Source organism: Leptodactylus fuscus, chromosome 6, assembly GCF_031893055.1.
Source record: "Leptodactylus fuscus isolate aLepFus1 chromosome 6, aLepFus1.hap2, whole genome shotgun sequence".
Taxonomy (NCBI): domain Eukaryota; kingdom Metazoa; phylum Chordata; class Amphibia; order Anura; family Leptodactylidae; genus Leptodactylus; species Leptodactylus fuscus.
This window is the reverse complement of record NC_134270.1, coordinates 47,547,033-47,563,838: the sequence shown is the minus strand read 5'-3', so window position 1 is coordinate 47,563,838 and position 16,806 is coordinate 47,547,033. Positions and strand designations below refer to the sequence as shown.

The following is a 16,806-nucleotide window of genomic DNA, read 5'->3' as shown; positions in this document are numbered from 1 at the left end:
ACCAGGGACCACACAAGGCACAGAGCTGGCAGCGCCAGGAACCATCAGAACATGACATTAGCAGAACAGGGCATGACATTAAAGTCACTAAGGATTCCACCCTTTTTCCCATAAACTAGACCAGTTAAGAATCAGAGTTTCCCAACCTTTTCAGACTACGGGCACCCCTGGAAGAAAAAAAAATTCCTTAGGACACCCCCTACCAGATGGATTTTTTTTAAAATCAAAAGCCAGACACCATCCTAAGGACATAAATAAGGTTGTTTGAAGGCATGCAGTCTTCCTAGCTAGGGTGCCGCAGCCCCTTGGCAGGTTTCCAAGACACCCCCGAGTGCCTTGTCACTCCTATTGGGAATTGCCAAGTTAGACAAGCCAGTAAGAGCCATAAACTGTGTATCCTCTACAGACATTACCATCCATCACATGGAGAACCCCTCAGGAAATGCCTATAGGAACTCCTTATCTACCACTGGAAATCACATGAGCAGGTTTCACAATTCAGCTGCATGGAAAAGCTTTAAGAGCTGGATACCAATTTCTCATGCAGACAAATTCCAGTCCAAAGGCTTGGTGACGTCTTTATTTCTGTCACTACACGCTCAGTTATATTCTAGGAAGGGAGGAAACGCATGCAGGACATGGACACACAAGTCTGGCCCCACCCGTGCTGAGCTTACACATCGCTCATACAGATCAGCACAATGTGGATGGAAACGATTCAGGTCATTATCTGTCCCACCTAATAATTGGATATTCCTTCAATTGAGCACTACAAACACCACACATAAAATGGGGACTTTAAAAGGGCTTTCTCAACTTAGATAGTAATGACTGGCTGTCCCACCAATCCACTAAGCTCAGGGGCAGCACTGTGGTCCCTCACTGAATACCAAACACAGCCCCATACAGTGTGCAGCAGCTGGGCTTGGTTTTGCAGCTCAAACTGATTCAATTAAATAGGACTGAGATGCAAAAAAGGTCATGTCAGGCAATGTCCTCATCTGTGCCAGAGAATCAGAGGAGGAAAAACCTCTGGTCCATTCACACGGAGGAATTTAGTGTGGAATTTCAGCGCTGAAAAAAAAAAAAGAAAAAAGCCCAGGGTTCTGCTAAGTTTTAATTCTGCTAGCAGAAAAAGGAACCCATTGAAGTCAATGGGAGGTTTGTTGTTTTTATTAGGAACCCATTGAAGTCATTAAGAGGCTTTTTTTTTTCAGTGCTGAAATTCCACAAATCCCTCACCATTTTCCTCCGTGTGAATGGGCCCTAGGTCCAACTTTTTCCTCCACGGGTTTCAGTTTAAAAACAAAGGACACCTGGGGTAACGCGGTGGCTCAGTGGTTAGCACTGCATCCTTACAGCGCTGGAGTCCTGGGTTCGAATTCTGCCAAGGACAAAACATCTGCAAGGAGTTTTTATGTTCTCCTCGTGTTTGCATGGATTTCCTCCCATACGCCAAAGACATAGGGAAAAATGGACATTGTGAGCCCTATATGAGGCTCAATCTACATTTAAAAAAATTAAAACAAAGGACACCTGATGGTCCCCATTATAGTCAATGGGATTCACCAGGCTCTTTGTGCAACCACTGTTTTAGTTGTCCACCTTTGTGCTGTACAGGTTCATTGGAGGACAGCATTAGTGTGAACCTAACACGACATAATAGACCAGAGAACTGTGGTACCCTTAATCAGTCTATCAACAGGGTCCTGCGAGTTGGACCCACATCAATCAAAGACTGGATAGGTATGTTTTCAAAACCAGTAAAGTCCCTTTAAAATACTTGCTTAAGTGTGTAGAGTATGATAAGAATATGTTTCCATCCTTTGGAAGTTCACAAGGACAAGCAGAAAGAGCAGTGCACTCAGGACTGCCAGGTAGGGTGGGTCATGTCATAGCAGGAGGGGTGACACAGGTCTAAGCAGTAACAGTAGTGCTGCAAGGAGCTGAAGGCCCAACCCTGCCTCATCTGCAAAAGAATTCCCATTAAGGCTAGGTTCACACTAGAGTTCGAGTCTCCATGAGACTCCGTCCCACATTCCGCTTAAAAGTCGGCAGAGAGAAAAGTCTCGCTGTTTTCACCAGGACAGTTCTCTTCACCAATTGTAGGTGGAATCTGCGGTGGAGTCTCCAATGGAGACAGCAGGTTTCTGCGTGTAGGGTTTGTGTTTTTCGGGTCCCCATGCAGACCCAAAAGATGGAAACCCAAACACTAGTGTGAACCCAACGTAACCTGTGCAAAGGAAAGTGAAGCATATGTCCATAGCAGCCAACCAACGTGTAGCTTTGGTTTTTATTACATCTGCTATACTCTAATGTTACACCTTTTCGCGACATCATTTTTAATAAATTAAGACAGTTGCAGAAGTTTTGCTTATACATTGTAGCAGGAGCTCAATTACATTAAGGCTGTTGCTTAGCTCCCTGGATTGACTACATAGAATCTCCATGTTATGTTTCCTATGGTGAGCCTCCTAGTCATACAATTCTCCTTGCTAAAATGAAGCAACATAAAGAAATATTTATCTCAATGTGCAGACCAGCTTTTATGTAGCACACAGTTGTGTACCAAGCCAAGGGTAAAGCTCTATACACACTACTAGTTACACCGTGTAAATCTGGAGAGTCATCACATCGATCACAGTAACTGATGTTGGATGATAAATCTGCTGGATCTGGACACTGTCTAGTCCTAAGTTTATACCACCTTTTACTTGTCTCACCTTGTGACAGAATTTTACTACACAATGTGGGCACATGTAAGCCTCGCACCTTTTTCAGAGAACCCACATCTCGAAGTCTAGGAAATGTTTTAGGGTCAGTTCACACGTGAAAACCGCCTAGCTTATTTGTGCGAGGTAAAAAACCTCGGAGTTTTTTTGACGCTGTTTTTTGCATTCCACGCGGTTTTTGACGAGGTTTTTGACGCGGTTTTCGCTAGCGGTTTTCGCTAGGTTTTTTTTTTCCTATATGTGCTATAGAAACTGCAGGCGAAAACCGCGCGGTTTTTTGCAAAAAACCGCGCGGTTTTGTGTGCAAAAAACCGCGCGGTTTTTTACCGCGCGGTTTTCGCCTCCCATTCACTTCTATGCAATTCTTCAGGCGTTTTCCGCCTGAAGAAAGGTCATGTCGCTTCTTCAGGCGGAAAACGCTAGGAGGAAAAAAAAAGCTAGTGGTCTACATAGACCACCATGTTAAAGGAGAGGTTTTTGAAGCGAATTCCGCTGTCAAAAACCTCCCCTTTGCCCACGTGTGAACTAGCCCTTAGACCAAACAATGCCAACGATGCGGCAAGTTTTCGACAGTGTTCAGTTTCAATCCCAATGGTAAGTCTGAGCCGTGTGAAGAACACCTCAGATGTATGGCCATGTAGCGGCACATTAAGACGTTTCTATGTCAAACATATAACGCACAGTATGCAATATCGAGTTTTCGTGGGATACCTCTATGGAATAGAGCAGCAGGCTGCACCATCCCACATAATGGAATAGAAAGTACATAGACACATACTATACCCACTGTCTAGTGAGTCAGGCCTACCTTACAGCTCCTCATTTAGGTTATACCTCAGTCCATAATGTGTAGGACTTGTGCAGTCACCATACAAGGAACATCAGGATCTACAATTAGTTCTATGAGAATAACAGGAAAGGGGCCGCCAGTCTCCGCAGCCTCTGGGATTCATCAGTCATTAGTAGATGGGTTCATTGCACTAACAATATACAGAACACACAAGTCACTGCAGCTACATAACACAACCCCTCATTCTGTGACATATTCAGTACAGAGAAATGGCTGACCCTTCCCCGATGCAGCCTCTGTATACAGCTCATCGGCCCCGTGTGTTGGATTCCTGCCAATATCCAATTGATAAGACCCTATGATAGGTTATTAATAAAGCCTGGGAAGGCCATTTAAAGTCCAGAGATATTAAAAGGAGGAAATGAGGGGGGGGGGGGGGGGTATACACATAGGTTACAAGTAAGATTCAAAGGAATGGGGCTATGCTGCAATACCAGACAAGATGGTCACCATTTCTTGAGGACTGGAACCTGAAGGGGGTTGCAACCAACAAGTCACTCACAGATCAGACAATAGATGGATATAGTAGAGTTGACACTAGGCACTGGTTAGACCACTCCTCAAGCTCGTTTGACTTGTACTAAAGCCAGACAATGAAAAGTTTCTTAGGCAAAGTCACAGACTATGTTTCTGGTGCAGTATGACAATGAACTGTAGTGACTGTTTCCCTACTAGCTTACAATGGCTTCTATTGTGAGGGTACATTCACATGTCGCAGTAATGGTGTGGCATTGGTATCCAATTGCAGCAAGGATTGTGATAAACCAGATGACAGACTAGTCATAATAAGGACCCTGGGGGAGTCCTGACAAAGGTATAAGATAACCAGGAGTAATGCTCACCAATCCTCAGTCGCTTCCCTCATCCTCCAGTTTACTGGACTGCAGTAATAGTATATTGACACCAATATAGTAATAACTATAGTGGTCACACAACAGCACACCACCTCAGTGGGGGACTATAGACATCTGGATATACCTGTACCAGTGGAATGGTCGGATGACTGTCCCTTGTAAGGAGCAAAAGAAATAACATGGCAAGGAGTCAGACAGCTCCTTTATTACTACTGCTCAGATACAGTTAGGTGCATAAGCTAGGATAAGAAATTACAAGTTTGACAGTCTTAAACTGAAACCCCATCAAAAGTCTTATTAGTCACTGAAGGAAGTGAGAGAGCCGAGGAGTGACCTGAGACAACCAGAGAGAGGGACAGGACCAGCCCATTACACACAATAACTTATTTATAAGTCTGTAAACTGAACCCTTGTGTGTTCTAGACAAGAGAAATCCCCGCTGCTGGACCGATAAATCCTGCGTTCATACAGCAGTCACGGAATAAGAAGTGACATACACGACTTAAGAAAGGACATTCTTCTTATCTTACGGTCACTATGTCCTGCCCACTACTTTCAAAGGACGCCAGAGTTTATTCTATGAATAAGAACAGGAAGTAAAGATGGAACAAGCACACGCCATCAATACTGGACAACGGCCATGGACCAGCATGTAACCAGGGGACATTAAACCAAGAAGTGGGACACAGCTGCTGGTCCTGGGGCTGCTAAACTACAACTCCCAGCAGGCAAACAGGATGCTGTTACACTCTTGTGAGACTGGCCACAAATACCTCAGACACAAGCTGAATATTCACAGTCATGTCACCAACTTTACAACAAACTCTGCAAGAATCAAGAGAACAAGCAAATATAAGAAACTTTGTAATACGTCTCAGAGAAAAGGGCTTCGTAAATATTAGGCTCTTCTCTTCCAGCTGATAGTCTGACATTTACTCTGAAATCTCTGCTGAACCCATCTTGCTCCTAAATGACCTTGTGAAGTATTATATTAAATGTGCCCACAAAAGTCTATAGGGTTTTGCACAGCAGTTTGCATGGAGTGGCAGCACAGCAATGCATGTCCCTGTTCTCGTCATTTCTATGGTGAATGCCAGGTGCTGCTCTTCCGCCATCGCCAGAGGTGGCCATTACAACGAATGGAGCAGTGCTGCACATTTCCCACCTGCTTGTTAACATTGGCAGCCCCAGCCGTCAGACTACCACTGATGCTTTGGATAGAGGGTAACCTCTTGGTTCCAGAATCGTCCTTAAGGCTAAAGCCCTGCGTTGGGAAAATGCAGCGTTTTTGCAGGGCCAAAAAAAAAAACAAAAAAACCCACATTGCGTTTTATAGTACCTGCAAAATGAGTGAGAATCTGCGTAACCCAATACAAACATTGCAGAAAAAAAAAAATCTACTGCGGAAATGCTGCAAATTCAAAAACACCCGAGTCTCTGAAAATCGCAGCATGTCAATCATAAGGGAAGAAAATCTGCAGATAAAGACTCTGCAAAGATGCAATGAAAAACACTGCAATTTTGTTATGTGGGCCCCAAATCAAATGTTCATACTGATAAGCTATCCACAGGGGGTCCTACATCCAGACGCTGCACAGATCACCCGTTCTAGCAATCTGTGGGTGCCAGACGCTGCTTGTGGACGGACGGCATGTACAGCAGTTCTCATTCAAGTAATGCGTGGCGAGGCGGTGGTACCTGTGAACTATAGTGCCACTATTATTACACACATTGTCTGTCCACTAGCAGAATCCAGCACCCCAAAGCTGTTGGAAAAGATTACGGTATCTGTGCGCGGTCCACATCAGACACAATACACGTGACTGCAAAGGGGAAAACTGCTAATAAATGAAGAATACAAATCACAATAGCCATAAGCGTTATTCCTTACGTACAGACATGGCAGCTTAACAGTCACAGCGTGCCTAACCATTGACAGATAAGACGGTTTTCCAAATGTAACAGCACAAAAAAAAATAAAAAATGTTTTAGAACATTTACTGCTATAACTACTGAATAACCCTCCATCATAGGACTGCATGGGCAAAATGTTGTCAACACTATCCACAGTGTTATAACAGCTCAAACCAAACAGTACGTCAGCCATTGAAGCTATTCCCTAATAAGATACAATATTAAAAGGACCTTAGACAGCCATTCCATAATATCTCACAAGGTGTAAGGAAGCCGTAATATAAAAGTAAGAAGTCTAAGCCATTATAGGAGTCGTCCTTTCCTTAGGCCTGCACGCTAATACATCACTTAGCTTGTGATTCACACGTTTGGGAAGGAGATCTAGTCGTGTCATACAGGTTCCTCCATCTTTACTAAAAAGATTCAAGAACTGTAAAATCTTACCACTGAGGAAAAGAGGAGAGAAAATGAGAGGCATTCTATTAATTTGGGCGGTAAACAGCAAACCAGACAATACACCCCCCTTACCCTGATGCCCTTCCACAAGTCACCACTTCCGTTGCCCAACTGTGTTTGCTGGTGTGACGTCTGTAGTAATGACACGTGCAGTGGCCGCGATAGTGACATCACTACAGACAGAGTCAGTAAGAATACAATAAAGACAGTAATTTGCAGTTTGAGCCCAAAATCATACAGTCTATAAATGTTTCACATCTGATATCTACCTCAATATAGACACACACTGGGTGAGCACTAGTAGCGGGGACACACACAATGCATAGGGAACCATCTACATCACATTAGAGTGTATACCTCACAAATCATAAAGCTCTACACAGCAGACAACACATAAATGGCGCAGAAATGTAATGTCTGGATGTAATGCATCAGTAGCTGGATGCAGGGTGACATACAGCAGGCAGCTGCCCCTCCTTCCTTCCTCCCCCCCCCTCCCCACCAGCCTCCTCCCTGCTGCATTTCCGCCCAGCTCCCCATCCCCCTATAGTCTCCATCATCCTCTGCCTGATCTATCAGTAATCACTTCATTGCCAGTTATCAATAACATACCAAACACCCAGCAACATAGGAACAGTGCAGGCATTGTCCACCTCCCCCACACTGTACCCTGGAATCAGTCTGTACGAATAATCTGCCTTCAATCCTAACAAATACACCCTGAGGTCATACACCCCCAGATTCGGTAACTAGAGACACCTTGCACCATGATATCATCTGTCTTGAGATAATACACCCTAACATTCCACAGCTAGAGACACCCCGCCACGAGATCATCTGTCCAGAGGAAATACACCCCAATAGTCAACATCTTGCACCCCTACATCTGCCCAAAGCAAAACACACCAACACAACATAAACATCCTGAGAATCCACAGCTACAGACACCCTGTACCCCATAAATCTGTCCAGTCAATACACCCCAACATTTCACAGCTAGAGACACCTTGCACCCTTACTTACCCACCCAGAAACCCTAAACTCAAACATCAACAATATCTGCAGATTCTCTGATGGACATAGAGGGAACCCCACAGACACAACAATGCACCCCAAGTCTCTACCAACACAAAGAAGCCCCCCCCCCCCAGCACTTACTACCAGACCCCTTATCCCCCCTAGATCCCCTTCAACCAGACATAATCCTCAAGTTTAACTATAAATCCAGCATCTGTACCCCAAAAACATCCAGGCACACCAGCTGTACCCCAACATTCTCACCCAGGCTATATAAACCTGGAATATCTAATCCAGTTGTAGCACAACAAGCCGGAAATGAAGGCTGTGACTGGCTGTAGCGTTACAGCACCCCAATGTCCGGATGTGAGAGGGGGCGATGAGTAAACACCCCAAAACAGCAGCAGACACACCCCATCCGTCCAGCCCCATCAATCCCTATGGTAAGGCAGCCGCTGGAGATGGGGAGCACAATGGTGACATGTACCCGAGCCCCTGCACCACCCAGCACAAGAATTCCGGGTCACCGCACACCCGAGCCGGGCGCAGCCGCATCCCCCAGAACACAGCGCGCGGCCTAGGCACAGCACAAGCCCGGGAGCGGCTGACACCCTCCGGCGGAACAATACGACATTACCCTCTCTCTGGACGAAGCGGGAGGTCCCGGGTCACTGACACCCACAGCAGGGAGTCCTCTATGCGACGTGCCGAATCTCCGCCACCGGGAAGCCTCGCCTCACACACCGGACAGCTCCGGTATCCTCTGCCAGCAAACCCCTCACAAAAGACACCAGTCAGTCCCCCCGACTTTACCGGCCGGGTAACAGCGCCCACTTACCTCACTCTCTCCCCGTCTCACCACCGGGCGTTGGCAGCTCTACACAGGGTTTCCTAGGCTAATAGACAGGGGCAAGCCTAACGTCACTACGTCACCGCGTTCGAATGGGCTGAGACTGCAGTATGTTCAATGGAAAGGTCTCCTGGCCGCCATCTTTCGTGTGGGTCTAAATGACGGTTTTGAACGACGGCACGATTATTATGGCGCAGTACTTGTAACATTCGCCTATTATCGTCTTAATTTACGTAAAATATCATATTTATCTCAATGGTTGGAAATAAATCTATAAGAACAATAATGGGGGTGGGAGCGTTATGCCCATATCAAAGATGGCCGCCACCGTGTCATTTCCGGTCAGCTGAAAGTCGTTTCCTCTTTAGATATTTACATGTTGGTGATTGAAGTACAAGAGTTCTGGTGGTCACATGTACTGAGGTTGCCCGACATTGTCCTGAGGGAGCAGCAGTCATTGTTACAGTTGAATGGCACTGACATAGCAGGTAATGACTATGCACTCTATTGGGGAACTACAACTCCTAGCATGCCATCTTATTACAATGTAGTTGTTTGTTTTGTTTTGTTCAGGACCTGATTCTTCTGGTTTACTGATTTGGTCACCCCTTCAGCATCATGGCGGAGAGAAGTAACAGCAGCTGGATCAGAAATGTGGCGGCCTTTAGTTCCGATCCCAAATCCTTTTTACTGAACACGGCTGTGGAAGGATTTGTGGACGATCTCTTAAAAGACCTTCAAAATGAAAGTTTGAGTGAACAAACTAAGGTAGGACATGTGACGGTATTAAAGGGGTATTCCACAATTGTACATTGATGGGCTGTACCCCCACAATCACAAGAACAGGGGTCCTCGGACATCGGGCAATCACTTTGCTACCTTTTGGCACTGCTGAAAAGAGGTCAGTTATAATGCTTGCCTATCTCCAGCCGCTCCATGAAACTGAATGGAGCAGTAGCACATATGAGTGTGGGCACAAGGGACCCTTACTGATACAACACATCACCTCTTTTGTGGATAAAGTGTATACCTTCGGATAAAATGGCACTGATTTTTCCCCTAGGAACTAGTATTTTGAAAAAGGGTGGCTTAGAACTATGTCACTGTTCAATGGTAGATCGGTACCAGCATAGGAGATAGTCGGCTCCCGTCCCTACTCTCCAGTATCCAATAGATTGCACATAGCCTTTGTGTTTGTACCATGCAAAGTAAAAATGGCAACCCTGAACTGATGAATCCAAATCCCACTTCCCTCCTTTATTAGCTTAGAATCTGAAGTAGGGTTTTCCCAGGGTACCAAACAAATCATAGAGACAGGTGCAACTAACAGCCACCTATAACTCAGCTGTCTTATAATCAATCCCTCCAACATCTGCTGAGATCCTGGTGGGCTTGTGCAAGAAATAAATGAAGTTTGTGAGCAGCTGTGTCCACCTCCTCAGTACTGCTGACTGTATGGAGGATGGGGAGGGGAGTGTAAACATACCTCGGGTGATGGTCAGGCTGCTGGACTGAGAAATCCACATTTGAATGTCCCCTAGAGTCACAAACACAAATGTTGCTTCATAAGCAGAAAATGCTTCCTTGTCCCTCCCCTCTGCACTGAGTTACATCTCTAGTACCTGCCTGATGTCACTCGGAGCAGAGGAGCTTTGGATCATTCAGTGCTCCTGGGCACCTCCGATCACAGAGCTGGGAGCATTAGAATGCAGATTTCTTGGTCATGTAAAGTGCATGATCCTTACTGATTGTATTTACAGTGCTCTTCTCATGCTATATGTATACCATTGTGAGTGTAAGTGTACTCTGATATTGTATACCAGGGATAGGGAACCTTCAGCTCTCCAGCTGTTGCAAAACTACAACTCCCAGCATGCATACTTGCTCTGCTGTGCTTGGAATTCCCATGGAAGTGAATGGAACATGTTGGGAGTTGTAGTTTCACAGCAGCTGGAGAGCCGAAGGTTCCCTACCCCTGTTGTATACTATATCTAGAATCGGTATGCCCAATTTAATGGGTGCAGTGACCTAGTATCATGTGCATTTCTCTAATAAATCTACTGTTCACGTTTCAGGTTACAATGCTAAATTTGTTCTTAGAATTCCCAACTCTTCTATGCCCAGACAAGACATCAGGAGAGGTAACCACAGAGATCCTGATGAATATTTTACGACAGATGTCACCTTCTTTTAAGGATATAACCTTAAGATGCCACCTCCTGTTAGCAATCGAGACTCTGCTGATTACCACTGATAACTTCAATTGGAATTGCAAAACCGCACAAGAATTTGCCTCGCTGCTAATGCACATCATATCAGATGTCAATGACAAGAAGCAGGGGGCAACCAGCAGGCCCCTGCGTGTCATGGCCTGCGAATGCCTGCGAGAATTGGAAAATTGCTACCCAGGGCTCCTTTCTCAGAGAATGGAACAGTTATACACCCTGCAGCAGCAAGAGGTTACTAGTGCACATCAGTCATACACAATATTGTACAGCATAGCCTTGAAGAATGCCATACAGCTCTTGGCGCAGAAAGATGGGCCGTCTACTGGAGCCATCAAAAAAATGTTGATGAGCAATGACGGCTTCTTATGGAATGTTACAAAAGACATGAAGGAATTACGATCTGCGTCAGGTGACCAACTGTGCCTGCTCCTCTCCAACAATGAGACGAAAGAACTAAAATCCATCCTGGCTCTGATATTAGAGGACTCCTATCTCCTTACATCTGTGAGCCAAAATGCCCTGTTCTGGCAAATCATACAGGTGGTGGCTATGGTTAGGACCATATCGCCAGCCATCTTTAAATCGCAGCTTGTACGGTTATTTGGGACAAAGGATATATCGTGTTTCCATAGTATCTTGCAGATGAAAGCTGTGTTTACAGACAGCCTGTTCACCTCGGAGGATGAGCACTTCATCCTTCAAAGACTGGTGAGCATGACCCTGCACCCGCTGCTCTCAACACCAGTCAAGTTGTTCTATCTAGATTGTCTATTGCATTTTCCAGAGAACAGACCTCTTAGTTCTAACCCTGGTGAGAACCTGCCTGTTCTGCTCACTGTCCAAATGACCTCATCCCTGTTCCCCACCATCTTCAATGATTGCCGCACAATGCTCTGCAGACAGAACTTGTTAAGCATGGTATATCTTGAGAATGAAGGGTTTCATGCTGAGAGAGGTATAGAATACTTATTTGAACATCTCATGTACCTGTATAGCATGGTGGACACAGACGCTAACAGGACAACCACTGCCACCTTTTTCCGTGCAGCCTACTTGTTTGTGCGATACTTTCATTTTTGTGACAAACATATGGAGAATCTGACCAGAAGCCTCTTAGACCTATATAAAAATAATAATACTTTGTCCCCTTATTTTATTAATTTGATCAATCAGACGCAGAGCCTGTTAGAATTTCAGTCTTGGCCAATCAATCTGTCCAAAGCTTTACAAAGACAAATAGTGGAGCTTCCTGTGAATCGGTTGACCCTGAAGAACCTCTCATGGCATCTTAAGGTTCTTTCAAGAGTAGCCCAAGAGAATACAGTTCCACAGACACGTACAGTGATGTTTCTGAGGAGAGTGGTCGCTAACTCTGATCTATGTCTTAAAGGAGAATGGGGACTGGGTAATGCTCTGTTGTCTGTTTGCAAGCATATCCTCCGCCATGAACATCTTGACAAGGTGTTCATGTCTTTGGCAGATCTGTTACAATACCTAATGCATAATTTCGCAGACATTGACATCCAAGACAGATCGCGCTTGTATTACATTCTCCTTACCAATGTCTCCAGTGACAAACTTGGAAAAATTCTCAACATGTCTCCTACTAGTGGTCAAACTAAAGCAAGAACCTTGTCTTCCATTATGACAGAAAGTGAGAACTTCTCAACCTTACTTACTATTCATAATAAAGAGAAGACAATCCTCCAGTTGTGTCCTGTTTTTGGTGATGCAAAGGTTTTACCAACTCATCCAGACATATCTAGCGAAGAGATGAAAGAGGCTGAATACACCATCGAAGAACATTACCAAAATCTTGCTGATCTTCAAACTTCTTTGCTTACCTTAAAGTATCACATAGCTTTCAAAGGTGATGTTGAGGAAAAGTACCAGCAATTATTCTGTATAACTCTCAAATTTGAGCTAACAGATGGTTTTTATGAACCAATAGGTGATATCAATGTTCCTTGCCTTTACATTGGGCGAAAGGCTCCTGTGGTCACGGTCAACTTAGTCCCAAAGCACCCCCGTCCATCCTGCTTAATTGTAAATGCTACATTTAGCACTAAGGATGGATTAACTCATCAAACCCTACTTGATCCAGTGCCCATCACGTTCCCAGAACTATTTGTCCCGTTCCCTTGCCATCAAGATGTCCGGTGCCACTTGTTTGACAAACTTTGGGATGACTTAAGATCAGATGACCAAAAAGACGATGAAGAAAGCATATTTTGCCACAAGATGTCGGAATCATCTCTTCACGACATTGTGCTGTCTCATTTCTCCAAATTTGTTGTGTCCTATCCTGGTCAAAGATACAAGATCGGTCTGGTACTTCCCCCGCGGTACCACATATTAATGTGTGCCCAAATTCAGGATGACACTGCACAGTTCCACATTAGGACTGATAACTGGAAACTATTGCCGTACATGAATGCTCACCTTCTGGATGTGTCAGCTAAGATCTGATCAAAGCAATCAAAGATTGTTTATATTAAAGGGGATGTCTGGGATCAGGATACGGATGGTCTAAGGATATAGATCTCTTATTGGAAGGGGCCATGGTGCATGTGGATGTGAAGCCCTCGCCCCTCCAAGCAGATTATCAGGGGGAGGGTAGCAATATCCTGATCCTGGAAAACCCAAGTAATGACATTGACTACTGCATCTCCCTCAGAGCTGTCTACTTCTATAATAGATTTTCTAAAGTGTTTTATTTCATATACTTATATAAAAAGAAATCTGTAAATTGTATATTTTGGGTAAAATGTGGTCTCTTCACTAGATTTTAAACATGAGATTCCTGAAGTAATGAATATATAAAGGTTTCCTGCTATATTCCTTTTATTTTATTATTCACTTTCAGAAGACTACGAGTTTATGAGGTTGTGCCCTATTAAGGGTATCATAGGAGTAAACCCAGCTCCGGACTCCTGTCTAGTAGTAGAGAGCGACCACTTTCTGGTGGACGTGGCATAACCATTTAGTACAAGGATGCCTAATCACATATATATAAGTAACACATCGGAGGTGTTCAGATGGCACAACCAAACCAATACTGCACAGCACATGAAGATGAGCTATATGTCAGGGTTAGTATTCTTATACGCCATTCTTCCTCTATAACAGTACCACTCTGTGTGCGCAGTATTATACCTCACATGTGTTCTTTGTGGGTGGACATACTGTACACAACCTTTTTTCTGACCCTGCAAACACTCTATGTCCAAGAGACTGCTGGTGATCATAGTGGTCCCCTCCAAGTCACAGCTAAACATAGGGACGTGTAAATTATCTCTAGTATGAGGCTACTCCATATATTTTGCAGCGTTACATAGTGATGGGATATGGGGGATTGTCATCTTGCATGTTTAAGGTTTGTATTTTGCCCTGTAAAAATAGTCCCACTAAGTGCAAGGCTGTAGACCATACAGGACTTAGGTCCCTATAAGAACTACGGTTTGTGACCACAACAGTTGTGTATGTGAGTCTACCATCCTATTGGGGAATCCCACCATTGAGACGTATTTGCCAGCTTCACCTCATCCTGAGCTGATATTTGGCCCATCTCTGCTCCCAGCAGTTTATAAGGAGGCAGAGGCAACTTCGTGATGTCACTACATTGGGGGTGGCATTATACTGTTTGGGGACCACATTAAGGGGGACATTAAACTGTGGGAGCTGCATTGACAAGACATTTACTGTGTCACAGCCATTAAAAGGGCTTTGTATACTGAGGAACATGGTTGGGAATGAGGGAGGGGGCAAAGTAAGCATGGGTGGGACTACAGCCATGGCCTACAAGTAAATTCACCCTTTTTCAGTCTTTTGATAGTTGGGAACTGTACTTGTAGAAATTTCTACCACAGATCGGCTATGTGTGAATTCACCCTTACATGGTATATTGTGATATTAGTGAACTTGAGATGAAACTAAAACTCTTAGTTATACAATTGTCCTATAGCAGTGGTTCTTAACCAGGGTTCGATCGAACCCTAGGCCATATGCACGGTTCATTTTGTGTACCAGTAAAAAAACATATACTTATGTCTTGAATTTGGAACAAAATCATATTTGATTTATCACTAAAGAAGGGTTCGGTGAATGTGCATATGAAACCGGTGGGTTTGGTACCTCAAACAAGGTTAAGAACCACTGTCCTATAGAGATGAGCAAGGAAGTTGTGTTTCCTTAGTTTTCCATAGGATGGTTAAAATACCAAAACCCTAATTTATATAATTTGCATATATTTAGGTGGTCCTGGCACCCATCTGCTCTAATAGTATGGGCATGAACCATAAGCTGTGGTGCACTACATGTAAAGGTATCACTGAGACCTTATATCCAGAAAAACATGCACGAGATTTCAGTAACAGGTTTTCTGTTGATAGAACCGCAAAGGGACTCTGTCAGCACCAAAACCAGCGCCAGTACCTCATAGCGCTCAGAGCATTGTGCACAATGCTTTTTGTTTGTAGAATGGCCATTACATTTATTCCTAGGCAATGGCTGGGATGGCTGAGAATCACAGCAAGATCTTCCTTTTGCTCGGGGGAAGGTGGAGGAGCACTCAGACTTCATCAGTATTGCTGCGAGGTGTATTGAGTGAGAAGAAGACCCTCCTGTGATGGTCAGTGGCCCCAGAATACATCCCCGATGCACTTTTAGCTCATTTACATAGGGCTATTAAAAAAAAAAAAAAAAAAAAAAGCAATTTTATGTCAAATTTAAGCAGCCAGCTCGAAGCACTATAAGGGATTAGGGTTGGCTTAATAACATTTATGATGCTGACAGACTCCTTTTAAAGGGATTCTATTACATGGGCTGATACAGGGGAGGACATAGAGTGCTGATATAACATGTAGAGCAGCACTTGTTCACATTGGCCTTTTTTATTATTTTTTAAACACCTATATAAGCTCCATGGGAGTGGTTGGTTTTATAGTCATTTTTAGAGAACGGTCACTGCAAAATTGACAAATTCCTAAAGAAATAGAAGGCCTTCCTATACATTTCCCATTCTTTTCGAAGCCGCTGTGTGTGTGTGTGTGTGTGTGTGTGTGTGTGTAATCCCTCTTATACGGTCTTATACAAATTATACGGTCGTGTGTGCAGGCTGACAATACGGGCCGCAAAATATAGAACAGGTCCTATTCCTGTCCTATTTTGTGGTGCTGTGTCCGTGGCTCCTATTCTTTTAATGCAAGAGGTCGCAGAAGCGCGGGCAGCGTCACACAGGTGACATCCGCATGCCCCCTGTGCCTTTATTTCACGCCTGGCTGGAAGCGAGCGGTCATGTGCAACCGACCTCAGACTGAGGCTGCAGAAATGCAGCAGTAAAACATTGCATTACAGTCGCAGCAAAGTGAATGAGATCTCATTTAATCTCCTGCCCACATTGCGAAAAAAACATTCTGTAGGCACAGGAAAATCTGCTTCCTAACTTTCTCCATCACTCAGAGGTAGCAGGATCATAGAGAACAATATAGAGAAGTTCTGACTTCTATCAGTTTGAATAAAGCATTGGGGGCGAGATAGAAAATTCTTATTTAGCCCCCGCAGTCTATGACTGTGCCAATGTCTCTCCTCGCTTACTCAGTTTCTGCTATCACCTTATATATAAAGGTACGTTCACACAGAGTTTTTTGGTCAGGGTTTTGAAGCCGTGTCCGCCTCAAAACCCTGACCATAAAGACGGCTCCCATTGAAATCAATGGGAGCCGCTCAGGTTTTTTTTCCAGGAGCCGTTTCTTCCAGCTCCCGGAAAAAAGCAGCAAGATGTTCATTCTTCAGGTGGAGTCGCCTCACAATTCGGCCTGAAGAAACTCCTATTCATTGGGCCTAATCTGGAGCAGAGTGCGCGGCTGGATGCCGGTGCAGTGCACCGGCTTTGTCACGGCTACCC

At 44.5% G+C, this 16,806-nt stretch overlaps 2 protein-coding genes across 3 annotated transcripts in view; one reads left to right on the top strand and one right to left on the bottom strand.

Annotated features, from left to right (window-relative positions):
* The window catches only part of CDC42 (cell division cycle 42), a 29,571-nt gene extending 20,834 nt beyond the window's left edge, over positions 1-8,737 (bottom strand). For both annotated transcript variants that reach the window (XM_075279903.1, XM_075279904.1), the window contains exon 1: positions 8,662-8,737. The gene's annotated coding sequence lies outside the window, so the exon portion shown is untranslated. The remainder of the gene's footprint in view (positions 1-8,661) is intronic.
* Positions 8,738-9,060: 323 nt separating this feature from the next.
* On the top strand, positions 9,061-14,864 carry AP5B1 (adaptor related protein complex 5 subunit beta 1). The gene is made up of 3 exons (XM_075279883.1): positions 9,061-9,161; positions 9,247-9,441; positions 10,749-14,864. Exons 2-3 carry the CDS (start codon positions 9,292-9,294, stop codon positions 13,368-13,370), a joined length of 2,772 nt encoding a protein of 923 aa, XP_075135984.1. The 5' UTR covers positions 9,061-9,161; positions 9,247-9,291; the 3' UTR covers positions 13,371-14,864.
* The last annotated feature ends 1,942 nt before the right edge of the window (positions 14,865-16,806 follow it).